Consider the following 16405-nt stretch of genomic DNA (forward strand, 5'->3'; position numbering starts at 1 on the left):
TTCTTTCATTCTTTTCATTTCCTTCACAGCCCGATAGCCCCCTCCCTCCATCCACATGATTTTAATCCTTTTGTGTGCCTTGTATATTTGAGAAATTGACTTTGGCGTTCTCTTTGCCATTTGCCATTCGCTTTCAATTGGCTTTTTGTTCGTTGACTTTCGTTGTCCCTTCTTACAATTGAACGTTATTTGACTTATTTATTATTTGTTGTTTATGCCACGACCCATTGTTTGTTGGCCACAAGCCTCTTACCCCCGACACTCCACCATGCACGGTTTTTCCATTACTCAGAGCGATTTTAATTTTGGATAAGTTTCGTGCACGATATTTATGTTTTAACGATGGTTGTAAACTTTAATTGCAGGATGTATTTGAAAAAAAATCAACCCAAAAAAAATGTTGTATTTGTTTATTGCTGTACGCGATATCGCTTTACTCACCGCCAAAGACGACGCAGGTTACTTCCAGGCTGCCACCCTCCTCATAGGGACCCGCACGGGAATCGATGCGCAAACGCCGCTCATTGTAAATATTGGGTTGCTGCGGGGGCACTATAAGAAAACAGAGGGTCAATTAATTATATGAAATCCATTTGCCAATCAATTTCGTTCTCGCAGTAAAAGCCATATTTTAACAATTCCATAGCAAACCTCAGCCGCAAATCACAACTAATTTGTGCACTTTTAAAACTTCAAACAGAATGCACTTAGTATAAGCTACATATGCACATACGTATATACACTCACATAAATATTTATGTGTATATGCTTGTGTACACAGTACATATTTGCATTTTAAATGCTGAGTTTTGCGGCCAACCAAAAAATCATTTTAGCTAATTTTTATGTGGCAAAAAAAATGAATCTATTTTTTTATGCAAATATTGATATTAATGCCAATTTTAAGCCAAATAAAGCCACATGTAATTTCAAATACAAAAGCAAAAAAGTTTATACATTTTAATTAATTTATAGTTGAGAAATCTTTATTACAAAATACCATACGCCTAGATCTTTAGGTTCGCTAACATGAATTTTAAAAAAGTATTCAATATCATTGTAAATATTTCTAGGTATGTAAGCATGGCTTTTAATAAAGTTAAACAATTGCCATTGAAAGTTAAGCATACAAAATAATATAAATCTTTAAGATGTTGTAATGTAAAAATAATTATAACTTATACTTCAGTGGCGTATTAAATATATGTATATATTTTTAAGTATTGCCTCTTCGTATAAATAAATCAATTTGGTATACGCACCGACAACTTCTAGATTGACGTTGCTGTTTCTGGTCTGTGAAAGCTTAAAGTCCACGCGACAGCGAAAGTTGCCCGCATCCTTTTCCTGTTGCAGGCACACAAGAAACAAAAAAAATATTCAATTATAAAATTCTTGTTTTGTTGACACTTTAGCTTTGGGTTTGGCTTTGCCTATTCTGGGTTGCTTACCTTAACCGGATTTATTATCAATTCCGCCGGCTCCTTGTGCGTGCGAAAGACGGCCCGGTCCTCGAGCACCTCCTCATCCCGCCAATGCGAGGGTGTTCCTGCGTGTGCGCCACGTGTGTCATAGCTGTCAGATGGGAAATGCATGAAGCAGGTTTCTGATTGACAATGTTTACGCAACACAACTCACCTGTAAATGGGCAAATTGTTCTTGTACCAAACGACCAGCAACACTTTATCATCGGGCAAACTGGAGCCCACATCGCATTTGATTTGTGCCGAATTATTGACAAGCACGCGCAAGATTTCACCATCTGCAAGGACATCACAAAAATATGTAAGTAGATGTAAATATACTAATACTTGTACTATGTACATATTAAATATGATATTTGCATTTTTTGAAATAATTAAAAAGTGGAAAATTAGTGCCTGATAACTGATAACTGAAATGACCACATTTTGACCAAGCTAACCAAAGGGTGTCAATTATAATTTGCTTTAATTTAAGCTCTGTCATATTGTGGCAACTAGTTGGCTGTCCATTGGTCCAATGGCCAGGCTCCAATGGTTTCATAATGCGCCTAAAGTAGACAAATCTGGCAATTGTGGTCCTGTCATTGGAATAGTTTTATGCGCTTAATGCAGCCACATCATTTGGCTAAGCTTTAAAATATCGATCGACTGACCAACGAGTGACCAGAAAAATAACAACAAAAACGGGAAAACGGGGAAAAAAATCAAATAAAAAATGTGGTAGCAAAATCACAACATCCATAGAGGCGGCCACATAATGCGCCAATGTGCCGCAAAAACCCGGCCAAAGCCGCCGCACGTGAGGGAAGCTGGATGAGGTGATTACCCAGCCGCATGCGGATTACAAAATGGCAGCCATTTTCATGTTTTTCACAATATACATACATACACATATATGTGTCTGTGTCTATGTGTGTGTATATATCGTTGTGTGTATTTTTTGTATGCGCTAAAAATGCAATGCGTACTCGTATAACGTGAAATGAAAAACGAATGAAACTAAAGAGGCAACAACCACAACAGTGGCATGAATAACAACAATAACAACAACAAGTAACACAACAACGATATCAACTACTGCGAATTGCGAATTACGGTTGGGAAATAGCATCCAGCAAACTGACAGAAAGCGCCTTGGGCTGAGCTTTTGTTTCTAATTTTGCACTTGTGTGCGCAATGTCCTCTTCCAAAGACAGGCCTAAGCACCCCCATCATACAGAGGGCGTTAGGAAGCACTCAGTTGGGGGCCCGGAAGGCACTGCGTCACTTTGTCCACAAACAAACAGGCGACCACATGATAAATAATCGATAAATTATGTGGACACATGTTTAATCTAGCATGAAATGGAATCATTTCCCTTCAATTTGTTGTTACCCAACCAAGCAGCCAGGCAGTAACAACAACAACAACAAAACAACAAAATTATCAGCCCCAGCGACAACAAAAACAACAACAACAAGTAAGAGAGATTAGCTTCGATATCGAAGATTTTATTCCCTTTCACAGATATATATATTTAATTGGTGGCTCATAATTTCTGTAACAGCTATGTGATATAGTTGTCCGATATTTTATGTAGTACCAAGTTTTATTAACAGAGCTTAAAAACTCAGCGACTAGTTTGTTAAAATAATGGTTTACACATTTCGTGATAAAGTTATAATACCCTCTGCAAGGGTAAAAAAAAGTATATACACAACATATGTATGTGCATTAGAGGGGACGACTTGTTTAAATACAAATAATGGGCAGATTATAAATGGCATCCAGCGTTGCAGGCAGCACAAAAGTATGCATGAAGGGACACCCCAAGCTGAATTATTGCGTATACGCCATGTTAAACGTAGTTGGACATACACACTTCACACGCACACACACACACCCACGCAAGCGGCATGAACAATAACAACATACAACTTGTGGCCCAGTGACCGCACACAGCAATTACATTTTCCCCATCCTCACACCTCACCAGACTAGTAATGATAGATTTATCATTTGCTTAATTGCATGACTTGCAACACGACTTTAAGGCTGTAAATGCAGACAGCTAAATTTGGTTAATTAATAATTTATTTAATTAGCAGACAGTTTATTAAGTGTAGCTGCAGTCATACATATACACATATAAAGCATACGCCATGTTATCCACAGTTATACACAAGGTTGGCTTAAAGTTCTCAAGGTGTCTGACTGTTTAGCACAGTTTGACTTTGAATCAGTAAATATGCTTGCTCAAGTATTAATGTGGATAACAGTATCGAAATATATGCCACTAATATTACATATTTTACTCAATGCAATGAAAATGCGAGCAAATAACAAAAAATACTGATAAACTGTCAATTAAAACTTTGCTCTTGCTCATTCTGAATTTCGAGATATTATCATGATAAGTATAATAACGGTTTTATGAATATCCTAATTAACATTAATATTATTTACGATTCATAAATCCTAGGATGCTTTTTCAGTATATTTAAAGCCTTAATTAACATGTTTAATGAAAGCAAGCTAATTTATACCACGGCTTAAAAACACTTTTTTAATTTGCTTTATTGTGATAATAGATTAAGCGAAGCTTTTTTTTTCAAGCCGTCTTAAACTGATGCATTTACACTAATAATTTATCACAAAATCATTTTAAACTCTGCGATATGTCAAATATATAATAACTATTAACATTTGCTCGGCTTAATAAACTTAGTAAATGTGATTAAGACTTTAGTACATTATTCACTAGTCTAAGCCACAAACTATAACTATTTATTAATAGCTCAATTTGAGTTGTACCACTTTATTGTAAGCAACTAGAAAGGCTCAATAATTCCCAGGCCAACTTTTGTCGTAACTAACCCAAAGTGCCACTAATTACATCTATCTTTGCTTGTCTCTCACTCTTCTCATCTCTCTCTCTTCTCTGTGGCACTCTCTTTCACTCTGTGCTCTGGTTTATCTTCATGCTGTGCCATATACAATAGCCATTGGTAACAACGACAATGGCCATGTTGTTGCTTTTTACAAAAGAACCACTTGCTGTGGATGCTGGTGTTGCTTTTACTGTTGTTCTTCTTCTTGTTATTATTGTATCTGTCCGCCATTGTTGCTGTCTGCTTTAATGTAATTGAACATTTTCTAATTGACACTTGTCACTGGCAAAAACATTGTCAGAACTTTATTTTGACGCATTTATACACACATTTATTTCAATTTCCTTAGCAACAAAAGCAGAGCATCACCCACCACCGCCACCACAAACAACATCAACAGCAACTACAACTAACGTACACATGCATACAAATACAAACAGAATAAAGTTGTAGCACAATGGCTGCTGCTTGACAATGCTACACGAAACGTAGCTTGGAATTTATTGCGATGGCATCACACAGCGCGGTGAATAAGGCAAAGGAGATTGGGAGGTTGGGGGATTGCCACTGAGTGCAGTCAAAAGAAAAACCACTCGCATGTGCAGTAGAGGCAGCAGCGACTGGTAAACAGGTGAAACAATCTGGCCATAGCATCCTTATGCTCATCCTCGACTCGTCTCGTCCTTGGCAGTTCGCAGTCCCAACAGAATGGGCGCTGCAACTAAATACAAAAACCACGTGACAATGTTTTTAGAGCTTCTGCAGTGAATGTGGCCAAAGAGAGAGAGAGATACAGAGGGAGACAGAGAGAGAGAGGGGCAGAAAGAGATAGAGTTTATGAACAGCAGCCTGGCTAACTGAAAATAGCGACACCGCCGAGCAAGCAGAAACATTGCGTTGGCAATACCACACGGTAAAATAAAAGCCACATTGACATGCATTAAGCTAAGCGAATGCGCTCGGCAACGGCAAAAAAACTGGCAAAGCGAGCAGCTAATATTAGATAACTAGGCGTATGCGTGATAAGTTCGGATTGCACAAAGTAAAATACTTGCAACTTGGAGGAAGCAATCAGATTAAGAGCACAATCTACTAATTGAACTTAATTGCTGGTAAGAATGATTAGTTATAGCTTAACTTAAGTACTCTGGATATCTTCTGTAACTCTATCAGCCTTATGGTATGCGCAATGTAATGGAATTAAGAATCCTTAATTCAATCGTTATCGCAAACAGCAGACAGTCAAGTAAATACACTGTCAACTGCTTAAAATTGACAGTCATGGGATTTGAATTATGAAAGCAGCGTCAACAGCAGCTGGGCCAACTGAGAACTGCATTTGAATGATAACGTCAAAACTTTGTTATTATAAGCTTAACAAGCATACTTTAACTTTGCCGAGCTAAAAACAAGTTGCAAAAAATAATCAAAAAGGTGTCAAAAACCATTATGATTAGAAACTATTCGTCTGTGTTATGGTTGAATGAAAAATCAATGGCACGTGACTCCCAAGAGACGGATTGGGTTTGCCACATGCCATGTTTAATGCCGTTTATTTACTTTTACCTCACGGACATCGTTAGCACAAATTGTTGTTGAGTTAACAAAAGCTGTGCTAATGCGGAATGTTGAAAAGAAAACTTCAATAAGCAACATCAACTGTCTAATCAAAAAACAGAAAAATAAAAAAGGTAATTCAAGCAAACGGAGCACAAAGGTTGACAACTAGCCGGCATATTGGTGGCATAGAAATCTAACTTAAATTCTTAATTTGTTGTAGAAGTACAGTCTGATAAGCTGAGCATAAATCACAATTTCGATGCGCTGTAAAGTATGCTACGATCGCGACACGTTTCTTGCCAAGTTGCTAGCCGAAGTTTATTAAACGTCTCGCGACTTTAGCAATAATTTCGATTTGGGCATGCAATAAATTTGCTTTAATGTGCAATTTATGGGACACCATTTAATTAGTTTCAGTTCAGACTCAGGTCCCGACCAAATTGATGTTGACAGAGATTATTGGCTGGGCACGTAATGCCCGTGTAGCTACCAAACCTAACCACACCAAGCTCCCCTTTTTGTTAGTGGCCCATTTGGTAATGGCCCAAAGTTGCCGCTGGCATCTACTTTATTTGTACGTGGCGCTGGGCGACTTGTTCCCGGCCATAACTTCCGCTTTACGCCCATTGACCTCGTCAACATTTATCTAACGGTTAAATGCCTTACATGTGTGAGTTTTCCATGATGCCACAGACACTGCTACAGTGACTATTGCTTCTTCACACATACTGTTATTGCCCATTGTCTAAAAGTTCTCTGCGAATTCCTTTTTTCGACTTGGCCAATTTATTTGTGTTTTGTAGTTTGCCTGGCATTTGTTGACTTTGTGTTAGTTATGATTATTGCCGTGTTTATTGCGGATGCTGAAAAGCCCTTATCAAGATTAATTGCTGGAAAATTTTTATGCCCCCAAACACAAATGACACATTTGGTTAATGCTAATATCATCGCTGTCGGCCAAATTTAATGTGGCAATTGCTGGCTCTTAGTTAAATAGTCCGTCCACTCACTGAATAGTTTATGGCTCAGAGTGACGACGGCCCATAAATCGATCGATACAATTTACATTATTCAAATGAAATAACGTGTAAATTTTTATGGGGCGTCGCCGTCAGGGCTCGAGTTGAAGCGTGCAATGGCAGAGTTGTTTCAATTGTTTTTTGAAAATAGCTCGTAAAGTATTAAGCAAATGAGGCACTAGAAAGTTCTCTTTATTTAGCTGTTTCAGCTGACCACAAGTTTATTTCTATATAAAAACTTACTTTAAAAATAATTAATAGAAATATATTTTAATAACCCATTTAATTTGGTGAGATTTTTTATAATAATTAAAGTATTTTTTAATAACGCGACGAGAACTTCTCAACCAACCCCATTAGAGTTTGAGCCTCCTTAATGCACTCTGGCACATTTCAAATTTCCCAGTACTTGTGGACCCTACCAAAAATTATATAAATGTTTTCAAGTGCTATGCTATGCTACAACGAAGTTAAAAAAACTATTACAACATGCAAATTATAATTGCGCTATTAAAAATTGCATATTAAATGCGACACAGCAACAACATGAGGGCATTAGCAGGAACAAGTGGTGGGAATGTGTAAGCCGACGCCAAACAGTAACACGAACAACATTGGGCAGTGCAACAGCAGCAACAATACTACATTTGCAACTACAACAACAGCAAGCCTAAAGTCCTTGCAAATAGTTTAAAACATGATTGTACACAGTGCCCAACACGCACAAGAAGCGTCCTGAGCTTTGCGAATGTGTGTGCGTATGTCTGGCAGTTGTTGTTGTTATTGTTGTTATTGCTGGTTTACTGCCAGCAGGCAGCAAAACCTTGGCCCATTAATTATTCATTGATTAGCAACAAATGCCATTAAACATGCACCCAAAGTGCTGTGCCTGCTGCCTGGGATTCTAGCATCAGGAGACTCATAGGAGTGTGTGTGTGATTGTGTGTGTGTGTGTGTGCATGCATGTCACGCACTTTAAACTGTCATTTGTTTGACTGCTGCCATTGGAAATTGCCCAATTGTGTGATACTGCACCCATGCCATGCAGCCCAAAAGCGTGCTATAAATTTTCGAACGCTACTGTCAGGCCATCAAAGAGCTCTAAACGGCTTACACTCTGCGCATATTTGGCCGGACCACACCAGTGTCCACGCCCACACCCACGCCCACGTTTATGCTTACGCCCACCTCCGTGCCGTCGTCCACGCCCACGCGCGACAATAACAGTTAATGCTGCCTCATCCAAGGCCATGAAAATGCTCTTAAAACATTTTGTATACACTCTATACCTATACTCAAAGTTTATTAACACTTTCTTAATATGCTTTTCATGCTAAGAGTATCTATATTTGAATCTAGTTCACTGCATTAGTCTCTATGTGCTTAACTGTTTTCGAACTTGTTCTTTTTTCTCTCTCTTACGAACTATTCTTGTTCTCAGCCCCTTTACACATTCTTCCGTCGCTTTATTCCTGCGTTTTAAACTATCTACCGGATTTATTGATTTTAGTCATAGATTAACTCTTTTATATAAGGTTTTATCTATATGTATAAAAGAGCATAAAAACTTCGGTATGTTCATATAAACTTTTGTACTCTTTGTTGTTATTTCTGCCCGCCATTTTATTTTGTGCTGAATTTTAATTTAAATGTTTTTGGCAGCCTTTTCTGTGCTTCGACAAGAAAAAATGAAAAAGTTGCACGTCAACGGCTTTTAAGCGCTGATTTTGTGCGGAATTCGGAGGACCAAGCGTGAAGGGGCTTGATAAAAATCTGAAAATGGCCAGCAAAGCGAGCATTTTTCAATGGCATTTTTTCTCGACTTCGTTGTATGTGGGAAATAGGTGACCCTGAGCTGTGGCTTTTTTTCACATAGAGACTTAGGTCAGGGGCTGCAAAAACAGCTCACACCGACACACAGCGACTACACACATAGGTCACACAGGACACACATGAGTTATGCAGCTGGTGCTCTGTGTGCGGCTTTTAATTTGCTTAATTTTGCGCTTAGCCGCAGCAGAGGAAGAGCAAGAGCAAGAACAGATGTGTTGGCGGCCACTTTGCCGCAACTGTAGCCCCTTTTCAAATTCAATGTGAAAGGATTTTATCAAGGACCTCTCTGACTCTTATCCATCTCTGTGGCTCTGGCTAATGTGGCAACAGCTGTTAGCCATTTTTAAATGGAATTTGCGGCAACACATTCATCTGCCATTTCGCTTTTGTGGCACATTAATCACACTACTTTAAGGTGCTCGGATCTCAATGAACATAATTATGGTTGTTATAAAACCCCATAGAAAACTTTACACTCGTAATAAAGCAATCTTTTAATTACATTCAAATCAACCTGCAAATGACAGTTTTTAAATTTGTCTTTTTATTATTTATAATTATAGAAATGTTAAGAAATTTCGGGAAACTACAAATATTTAATAAAAATTTATCGACAGCTGTTCAGTATTGAAAAAGAGATCTTAAGGCTTAAAATGATTTAAAATATTTGCTAACACTTTGTTTACTTTCGTATTTAATTAGGAAAAAACTTAGAAATACTTAGACTATTTATGTCTGACCACATCATAAGGACTGTGTCAGTGCGTAGACACAAGTTTTTGGCAGTACGATGAGAAATAAACATAACAAGATAACATTTTCCACATTTTGATGCAGTTGCACACACACACACGCTCTCGTAGACAAGACACACACTCCCAAATACAGACGGACAGACAAACAGACATTTCACTCCGGCATATCCCTTGGCAATCTGTGGCAGCTTCCATCGCTAGCCACGAAATTGATTTCATTAATATTTCAAAAGGTTTGCTGTCACACAACCAGATATATGCGGTTGTTTGTTTGTGTCTGTGAATAACGAAGTGTAAATGGGGAAGAGTGAATGGTTGTGCGCGGTGTCTGCGTATCAATTAACCTGTCTAACACTTTGTTGTAGTTACCAATCCTAATAGCATGCAATGCTTCGTGACACTTGATTAAAAATAAAAAAAAATTAAAAAAAGAGATCACATTTATATTACGTATACGGTCCGTAGTACAGTCGAGTTGTGATATTCCGCCAGAATGACAGTTTAATTGACAATTTTGTGTGTTATTTATCGTTATAACAAAAAAAGCCAATTGAGGTTTGTATGCGTTTTATTTGACTTTTTTGAAAATTGGTATAACGTTGGCCAAAAACATTTTTTAAATTCAAAAGACCGCAACTTTAAGGGACACAGAGAAAGGAAGCGCTTGTTAGGCTGGACAAATGAAGAAAAATATATAGAGATAGAAATATACAGAGGGTGGAAACTTAGCTGACCTTGCAAAAGGCACTCAGACATATAAAAAAAGGAAGTTGAAATTGGCCAACGCAGCAAAAGTAGACCTAAACTTATGCAAAGAAAGACGACAAGTTCAACGTACCAAAAGAACATGACCAGACAGTAAAAGCCAAGAAAACGCCGGCATGTGCTTATGTATGTATGTCTGTGTGTTCTTGTGTTTGACTTTCAGCTTGCAGCTAAATTGTTATCAGCTCGTATTTTAATAATGGCCAGCTTAAAGTGTAGGACAAGAAAAATGTTTGCCAACAAAGAGACTGACAACAAAAGATGTCCAAAGAAAATGTGAGAAAATCATTACAAATTCTATAGATAAAGACGAACACACAGACAGACGGACAAGCGTACATATAGCACAGGTGAGTTTCGGTCTGTGCACATGCCGAGTATTAGGCAAAGGCCAAATTAATATGTCTGCAGATACAATACGAAATGACGAAGCTGGGGCAAGACAGGACATAATACGACAGGAAACTTCTGGACAAGATGTATGGCAGGCAGTTATCACAGCAGGAACAGGACAGCCAGACAACCAGACAACAGCATATGGCATTAGGAGTTGCTAAAAGTTCGCATATAGGAATAAATGTAGTCGACGGAAATTGCACAGCATAAGGCAAGCTGGAAGCTTAGAGCTTAACAGGATTTTTCTTCTTCTTCTGTTTCAGCTGCCTATCCTTCCCGTTGCCATTACTTGATGATGACGACTTATGTCACTCGAGTCTAATTTACAAGCTCCACAAAAAGTGGAGACTACCATGGATGCAGTCGCATTGATAATGAACAGCTGCTAAAGTGGGTGAAGCTGACTGAGTAATCGCAAGTGTTGCCATGATACTGACGAACTATGCCAAGCTACAAGTTACTATACAAAACTTATCTCACTCACAGTCATTTAAAATCTTCAAGTAGCACTTGTTGGCTAAGCAATGAAGAGTTACTATTATGAATATGAATCAGTAGTCTCTCAAATAAAACAGTAAATCTGCTCTTCAAAAAGGCCAACCGCAAATAGGAATTGCAATGAAAATATGTAAAATATGTATAAAAAGATTTTAAGAGAGATTAGAAAAGGGCAGTCCCTTACCTTTTTTATCTTCTTTGTATTTGTATATAAACTCTGACATTGTCCCTACTCACTCAAGCTTTAATGTATAGATGTTAAACATAAAATGTCAGGCTATATTTTTAAAGTCAATAATAAATGCAATACTGCTGAATATGTATATAAGTTGGCCGTGATAGCACAAGTTATGATACTTTTCATCATTTTATTAAAACTATTTTTGACAAACTAATAAGATTGAGTCTCACTCCCTTTCTTTAAAAGATCTCACGTGCATCCATAACATGTAAAGAACGCGCAAAGTTGCGACCAGAGACTGTCAATAGGCTTAGCAAAAATAAAAATAAACGAAAAGAAATTTCACAAAGATGGAACAATTCAAGCCCAACACAAATATAAATAGAAAGTACGTATAGTCTCCCCGAAATTGCCACAAAAACGTAACATACAAAAGTAAGTGTGTTGGAAAATTTATTTCATCAATTTCGAAGTAAATTGTTTGGAGAATACAACGCAACAGCAGTAACAATAACAACGCCAAGACTATAAACAGCTTAACTAATACACGCACACAACATACCCAACAGACACAAACACACACACATACACACACAAGTGTAGACATACTAATACATATGTATATATATGTATAATGAAACAGGAAGTCGTTGGGTTAGCACAAATAAATGTTGAGCAGAGAAGAATTTGATGTTGAGACGGCTAAGGAAATCGATTATGCTTAAATCTGTTGTTAAAGCTGCCTCGATATAGGTAAATACATAAGTGATATACGATCCAAAACAGCACACACATACACAGCACGAGTACGCTATGCTAACGGAGACAAATGGCGACTGCAACAGCAGTACTACAACTTGAGCTGCATATTACGCATACGTCGCGTGGGCATCGCATATCTTCACGCACACTGCAAGCATGGCAAGCAGCCAGCAGGCAACAGCCAACAGCCGCCAGACACACTGAGTTCAGGGCAAGCTCAACTCACACAGCTTTTGCCAGATAAACACGCTGTGCAACCTAGAAAGTTGACGTTGCTGTTGCAATTGCTGTTGCTTCTGTTGTTGTTGTTGTTGTTGGAGCGTCGAGTACATGTGTAAATTACGAGTTTCTCGCAAAAGTTGCAACAAACGCGTTGGATTGGACAGGGAGTATCAGCCTGACTGCCTGGTAGTACCGTAGTCTCTTGTTTCCTGGCAGTCAGGCAGTTGCCCTTGCACAGATACACGCTCTAAAAGTGGCTAAAAGTGTACGTAAAAATGCATGATATATGGTAAATGTTTTGTGGTATTTTTGGCTTAGTTTGCAGCTTCTAACCGACGCTTGTAGCTGCCAGAGTATTTGCTGCTACTGCTGCTGCTGCTTGTATCTGTATCTTGGGGCAAACATAATGCATACAAATTGTGGCATTTTGTGTGCTGGTCTGCCCTGCATTTAAGCATTGAACATGACACTTAACGATTGTCATTGATAAGGGCATGTTAGGGAGGAGTGTGCACTTGTTAGCCAAGCTTAGCCAACTGCGTTTTATACATATATGCTGGTCAGAATGAAAGAATGGTGCGGCCTGGTCTAAGCTGTTCTTAAACCAAAATACTGATCAAATTTAATTTTGCATTTTAAAGGTAAAGACAACCTTCAGCGCAGAGAGGCTTAGAAATTTTCCTTGAATAATTTTCAGTTACCTGTTTGCCCAAGGGCATGGCATTTAGCCAAGTTACTCCAATGCTAAGCAGCATCAACAATTGGCTCTCATTTTTCTCACATAAATCAGGCTGAAAATTGAGCAGCAAATGGAATAAATATGCACATAAATAGACTTGCCAAAGCCGCAACAATCTTAAACCAGTGACGCTGTGGTCCTGTGGTGCTGTGGTGCTGTGTTGCTCTGATGTTCTGCCTACCTCTATTGGCAGCCCCGCTCAGCTCCACTTCAACAAAGTTGGAGGTAACTTTTGGGTAATAGAAATTGTACACTAAAATTGAATTATCTTTTGACCGAGGCACAATTTAAAAATTACTCGCTTGGAAAATTCAATCAGCAAACGGGCATCGCAGCAACACAGCAAAAAACAAGCACACCTTTTTATCCCTCTTGTTCCGATTTGCAGCCACAACCTGCCACACTAAACCCACATCGCTTGCCTACACAGTGTCTTTAAGTATCTGTGTGTGTGGTTCGCAAGTAAATAAATAAAATAAAACGGCAGCAATTGCGGCACAAAGCAATTTTGGCACACACACACACACACACACACAGACAAAGTGGCTTTAAGAGGCAGGCGAAAATGCTTAAGATGCCGCCAAGTCCAGGCAACCAAAAATTTATAAAAAAAAATTTTTGTTGTTTTTCGTTTGCGTCTTTTTCGTACAAAGGCTTCATGGAATGCTCCTGTCGTGCCTTGCGACTCGACCCATGCTGTTGCTGGTTATGTTGACTTAAGCTTTAAGCTGCTCAACTGAAGCGCGAAACGGCAATTTGTGCCTGTTGTTTGCTGCCCGTCACCACCTTCCTCCAGCCTATCCCAATCCCAACCCCACTCAGCCATCAGGCTAACAATTTGGTCCGCAGGCCATTCGCACGCATTAGCGCCGCTAGGCAGGCAACGAAAAAATCAAAATCACTTTGCAAGCCTGGCTAAAATACCTAACTAAATACGCATTTCTTTTAAAGCTTATACCGGCAAGCTGTGCGTACAGCTGAGGGAGTGGAGGACTGGAAAAGTGTAAGAGTGAAAGTGAAAGTGAGAAAGAGAGTGAGAGCAGGAAATGCGGGCGTTGCATGTTAGCAGTTTGTTAGTTTATTTTTCACTTATTACTTGGCGCCTTCGACAGAACAACACGCAGAGGCAGGACCAATTAATTTTTATAAATCTTATTTCTAACTTTAATATGCTCCCAATGCTGTACAATGTGGCGTATGCGTATTTTCTACTTGAAGCTGTCAAAATAAGCAGGATCTCATTACACTTTTGGTATTCATGAGTCTCAGTTACCACAATAGAGACAACGAGAAATTTTTTGCCATTTGCCAAGCTTCTCCCCCAAGGCGCTTAGAACTCACACTTTTATTTTCTTATTGTTTGCGTATGAAAATCTCATAGAGTTGCTTTTAAGCGCACTTAATCCAGCTTATTTCTACCACAAGGGCAAGAGGACGTCGGGACATCGGGCTTGCAGGTGGTTTGGGGTTTTCGCATAGCTCGATACCAAAAAGCAAAAAAAAAAAGCAAAAAAAAAGGTATGCCATACATGTGACACTCGCCTACACACGCACACACCTCCGCCCGAATTCATTACACAAGCAATGTCGAGTAATGGCTTTGTCTGTAAGTAGCTTGTGATTGAATTGAGCCAAGAGGCAACCCAACTGCCAACATCTCATTTGGCATGCTGCCGTCGCACCTGACAATTGTTGTCCTCACTCTCACTCTCCATGTGTACGTGTGTATATGTGTATCTGGGTATCCATGTGAGAGCGTGTGAGTCTCGGTGTAAAAAGGAAATGAAAAATGAAATCAAAGCATTTAAAGCGCCACATTCGCTGACATCGAATGCTGCCTGTGACAGCACGCGTACCCCTTTTGGCAACGCTCTTTGCTGCTGCCATTGGATTAGTGCTTGATCCTTGTTATTTATGTGCTACATGTGTGTGTTTGTGTATGTTTGTGTCCGTGTATGCCAACAACCATCAGCCAACAGCCAACACATATACACACACACACACCTCACCACATGTGAAAATGTGTGCACAATGAAACCTTTTCAATTATTTTTGTTAGCATTGCATGGGTAAGAATATTCGGCGCTTCGTTCAGGTGTTTGTTTCACCCCTCTCACAATTTTAGTCTCCATTTTGAAATAGGTGTGTGCGAACGCAATCTGACAGCAAATCATGCGACGGAAGCATAGAATTATATACACACACACACACCCATACATTGTAGATTGTATGTTTACTTCCAACATTTTGTGCTCTTAAGCCAAATGACAAATAATATAGAATTTCATTTTCATAACATACAACACATATATATAAATTCAAGGCTATTATTCTTGATTATTAATCAGATAACAAAACTGTATTCGAAACCTTATTATAATAATTCATATTCGGAAATGCTTAAAATTTAATTCTCTGCGATATTTTACAAAGTAAAAACATGAGATAAAATAAATATTCTCGCCCTACTATTGACATTATAAATTTTGTTATCAATTTATAAAAACTATTTACTTAAATTTTAGTCCATATATAAAATTTTCTTAAGCTCTGTCAAGCTCCAATTTCGATAGTTTTATGATAGTGTAATTTTCTGTTTAAGTGCTTAAAGTCGGAATAAAAAATATTTGTGAGAGCCCGTTAATATATTCTATTTATTTATTTCGCCATAATTGAATAAAAATGCTTTTTATTTGTTGTTGTTGCCAACAATTAGATTCAAAGTGAGAGAGTTAGCGCTTAAAAGCAATTCAATGTAACTATTTAAAGGCACACACTCGTTCTCGTACACGTATAACAATAAATAGGCACGACATTAATGTCTTGGGTAAACAATTTTAATTTCTGTATGCAGCTCACAGACAGAGTTTTGCATTTATAATTGCCATAGACAGACATATAGACTAAAAGACAATGCTGGTTTGCTGGTGGGGATCTGGGGATCTGGGAGGGCGGTGCGACATGAAAACCACACTTGAATGCTATTCGATAAGAGACGACAAACGATGGCGCATGCCAATGTCAGTTGCCTCCAACTGAGACTGAACTGAACTGAAACTGCTGGCAAATTATGGTAAAACATACAGCGACGGTGGCTAATAGCCGTTCCCAGACCCATGGGGGGTTTTCGCATTGGTATTGGTGTTGGTGGTAATGTTGGTGATGGTGGTGTTGCCATTGCCGTGCTGTTGGTAGGTGACGGTGCATACGAAACGAGGGCTTGGCATGCACAATATGCCATGCCAGGGATAGACTGAGTGACAGACAGACAGACAGACGGACAGACGGACAGACAGGCCAACGAGCTGGAAGGCAGTCAG

The 16405-nt window shown here is 38.8% G+C and overlaps 1 protein-coding gene across 1 annotated transcript in view; it reads right to left on the bottom strand.

Annotated features, from left to right (window-relative positions):
* LOC117792675 overlaps nucleotides 1-16405 on the bottom strand; it is a 54565-nt gene that overhangs the window by 33226 nt on the left and 4934 nt on the right. The window contains exons 2-5 of the mRNA XM_034632893.1: nucleotides 1639-1762; nucleotides 1452-1575; nucleotides 1263-1347; nucleotides 442-552 (exon numbers count right to left, since the gene is read on the bottom strand). Of these exons, the coding sequence (XP_034488784.1) occupies nucleotides 442-552; nucleotides 1263-1347; nucleotides 1452-1575; nucleotides 1639-1762 (444 nt within the window). The remainder of the gene's footprint in view (nucleotides 1-441; nucleotides 553-1262; nucleotides 1348-1451; nucleotides 1576-1638; nucleotides 1763-16405) is intronic.

This window comes from Drosophila innubila (genome assembly GCF_004354385.1).
Source record: "Drosophila innubila isolate TH190305 chromosome 3R unlocalized genomic scaffold, UK_Dinn_1.0 2_E_3R, whole genome shotgun sequence".
Taxonomy (NCBI): domain Eukaryota; kingdom Metazoa; phylum Arthropoda; class Insecta; order Diptera; family Drosophilidae; genus Drosophila; species Drosophila innubila.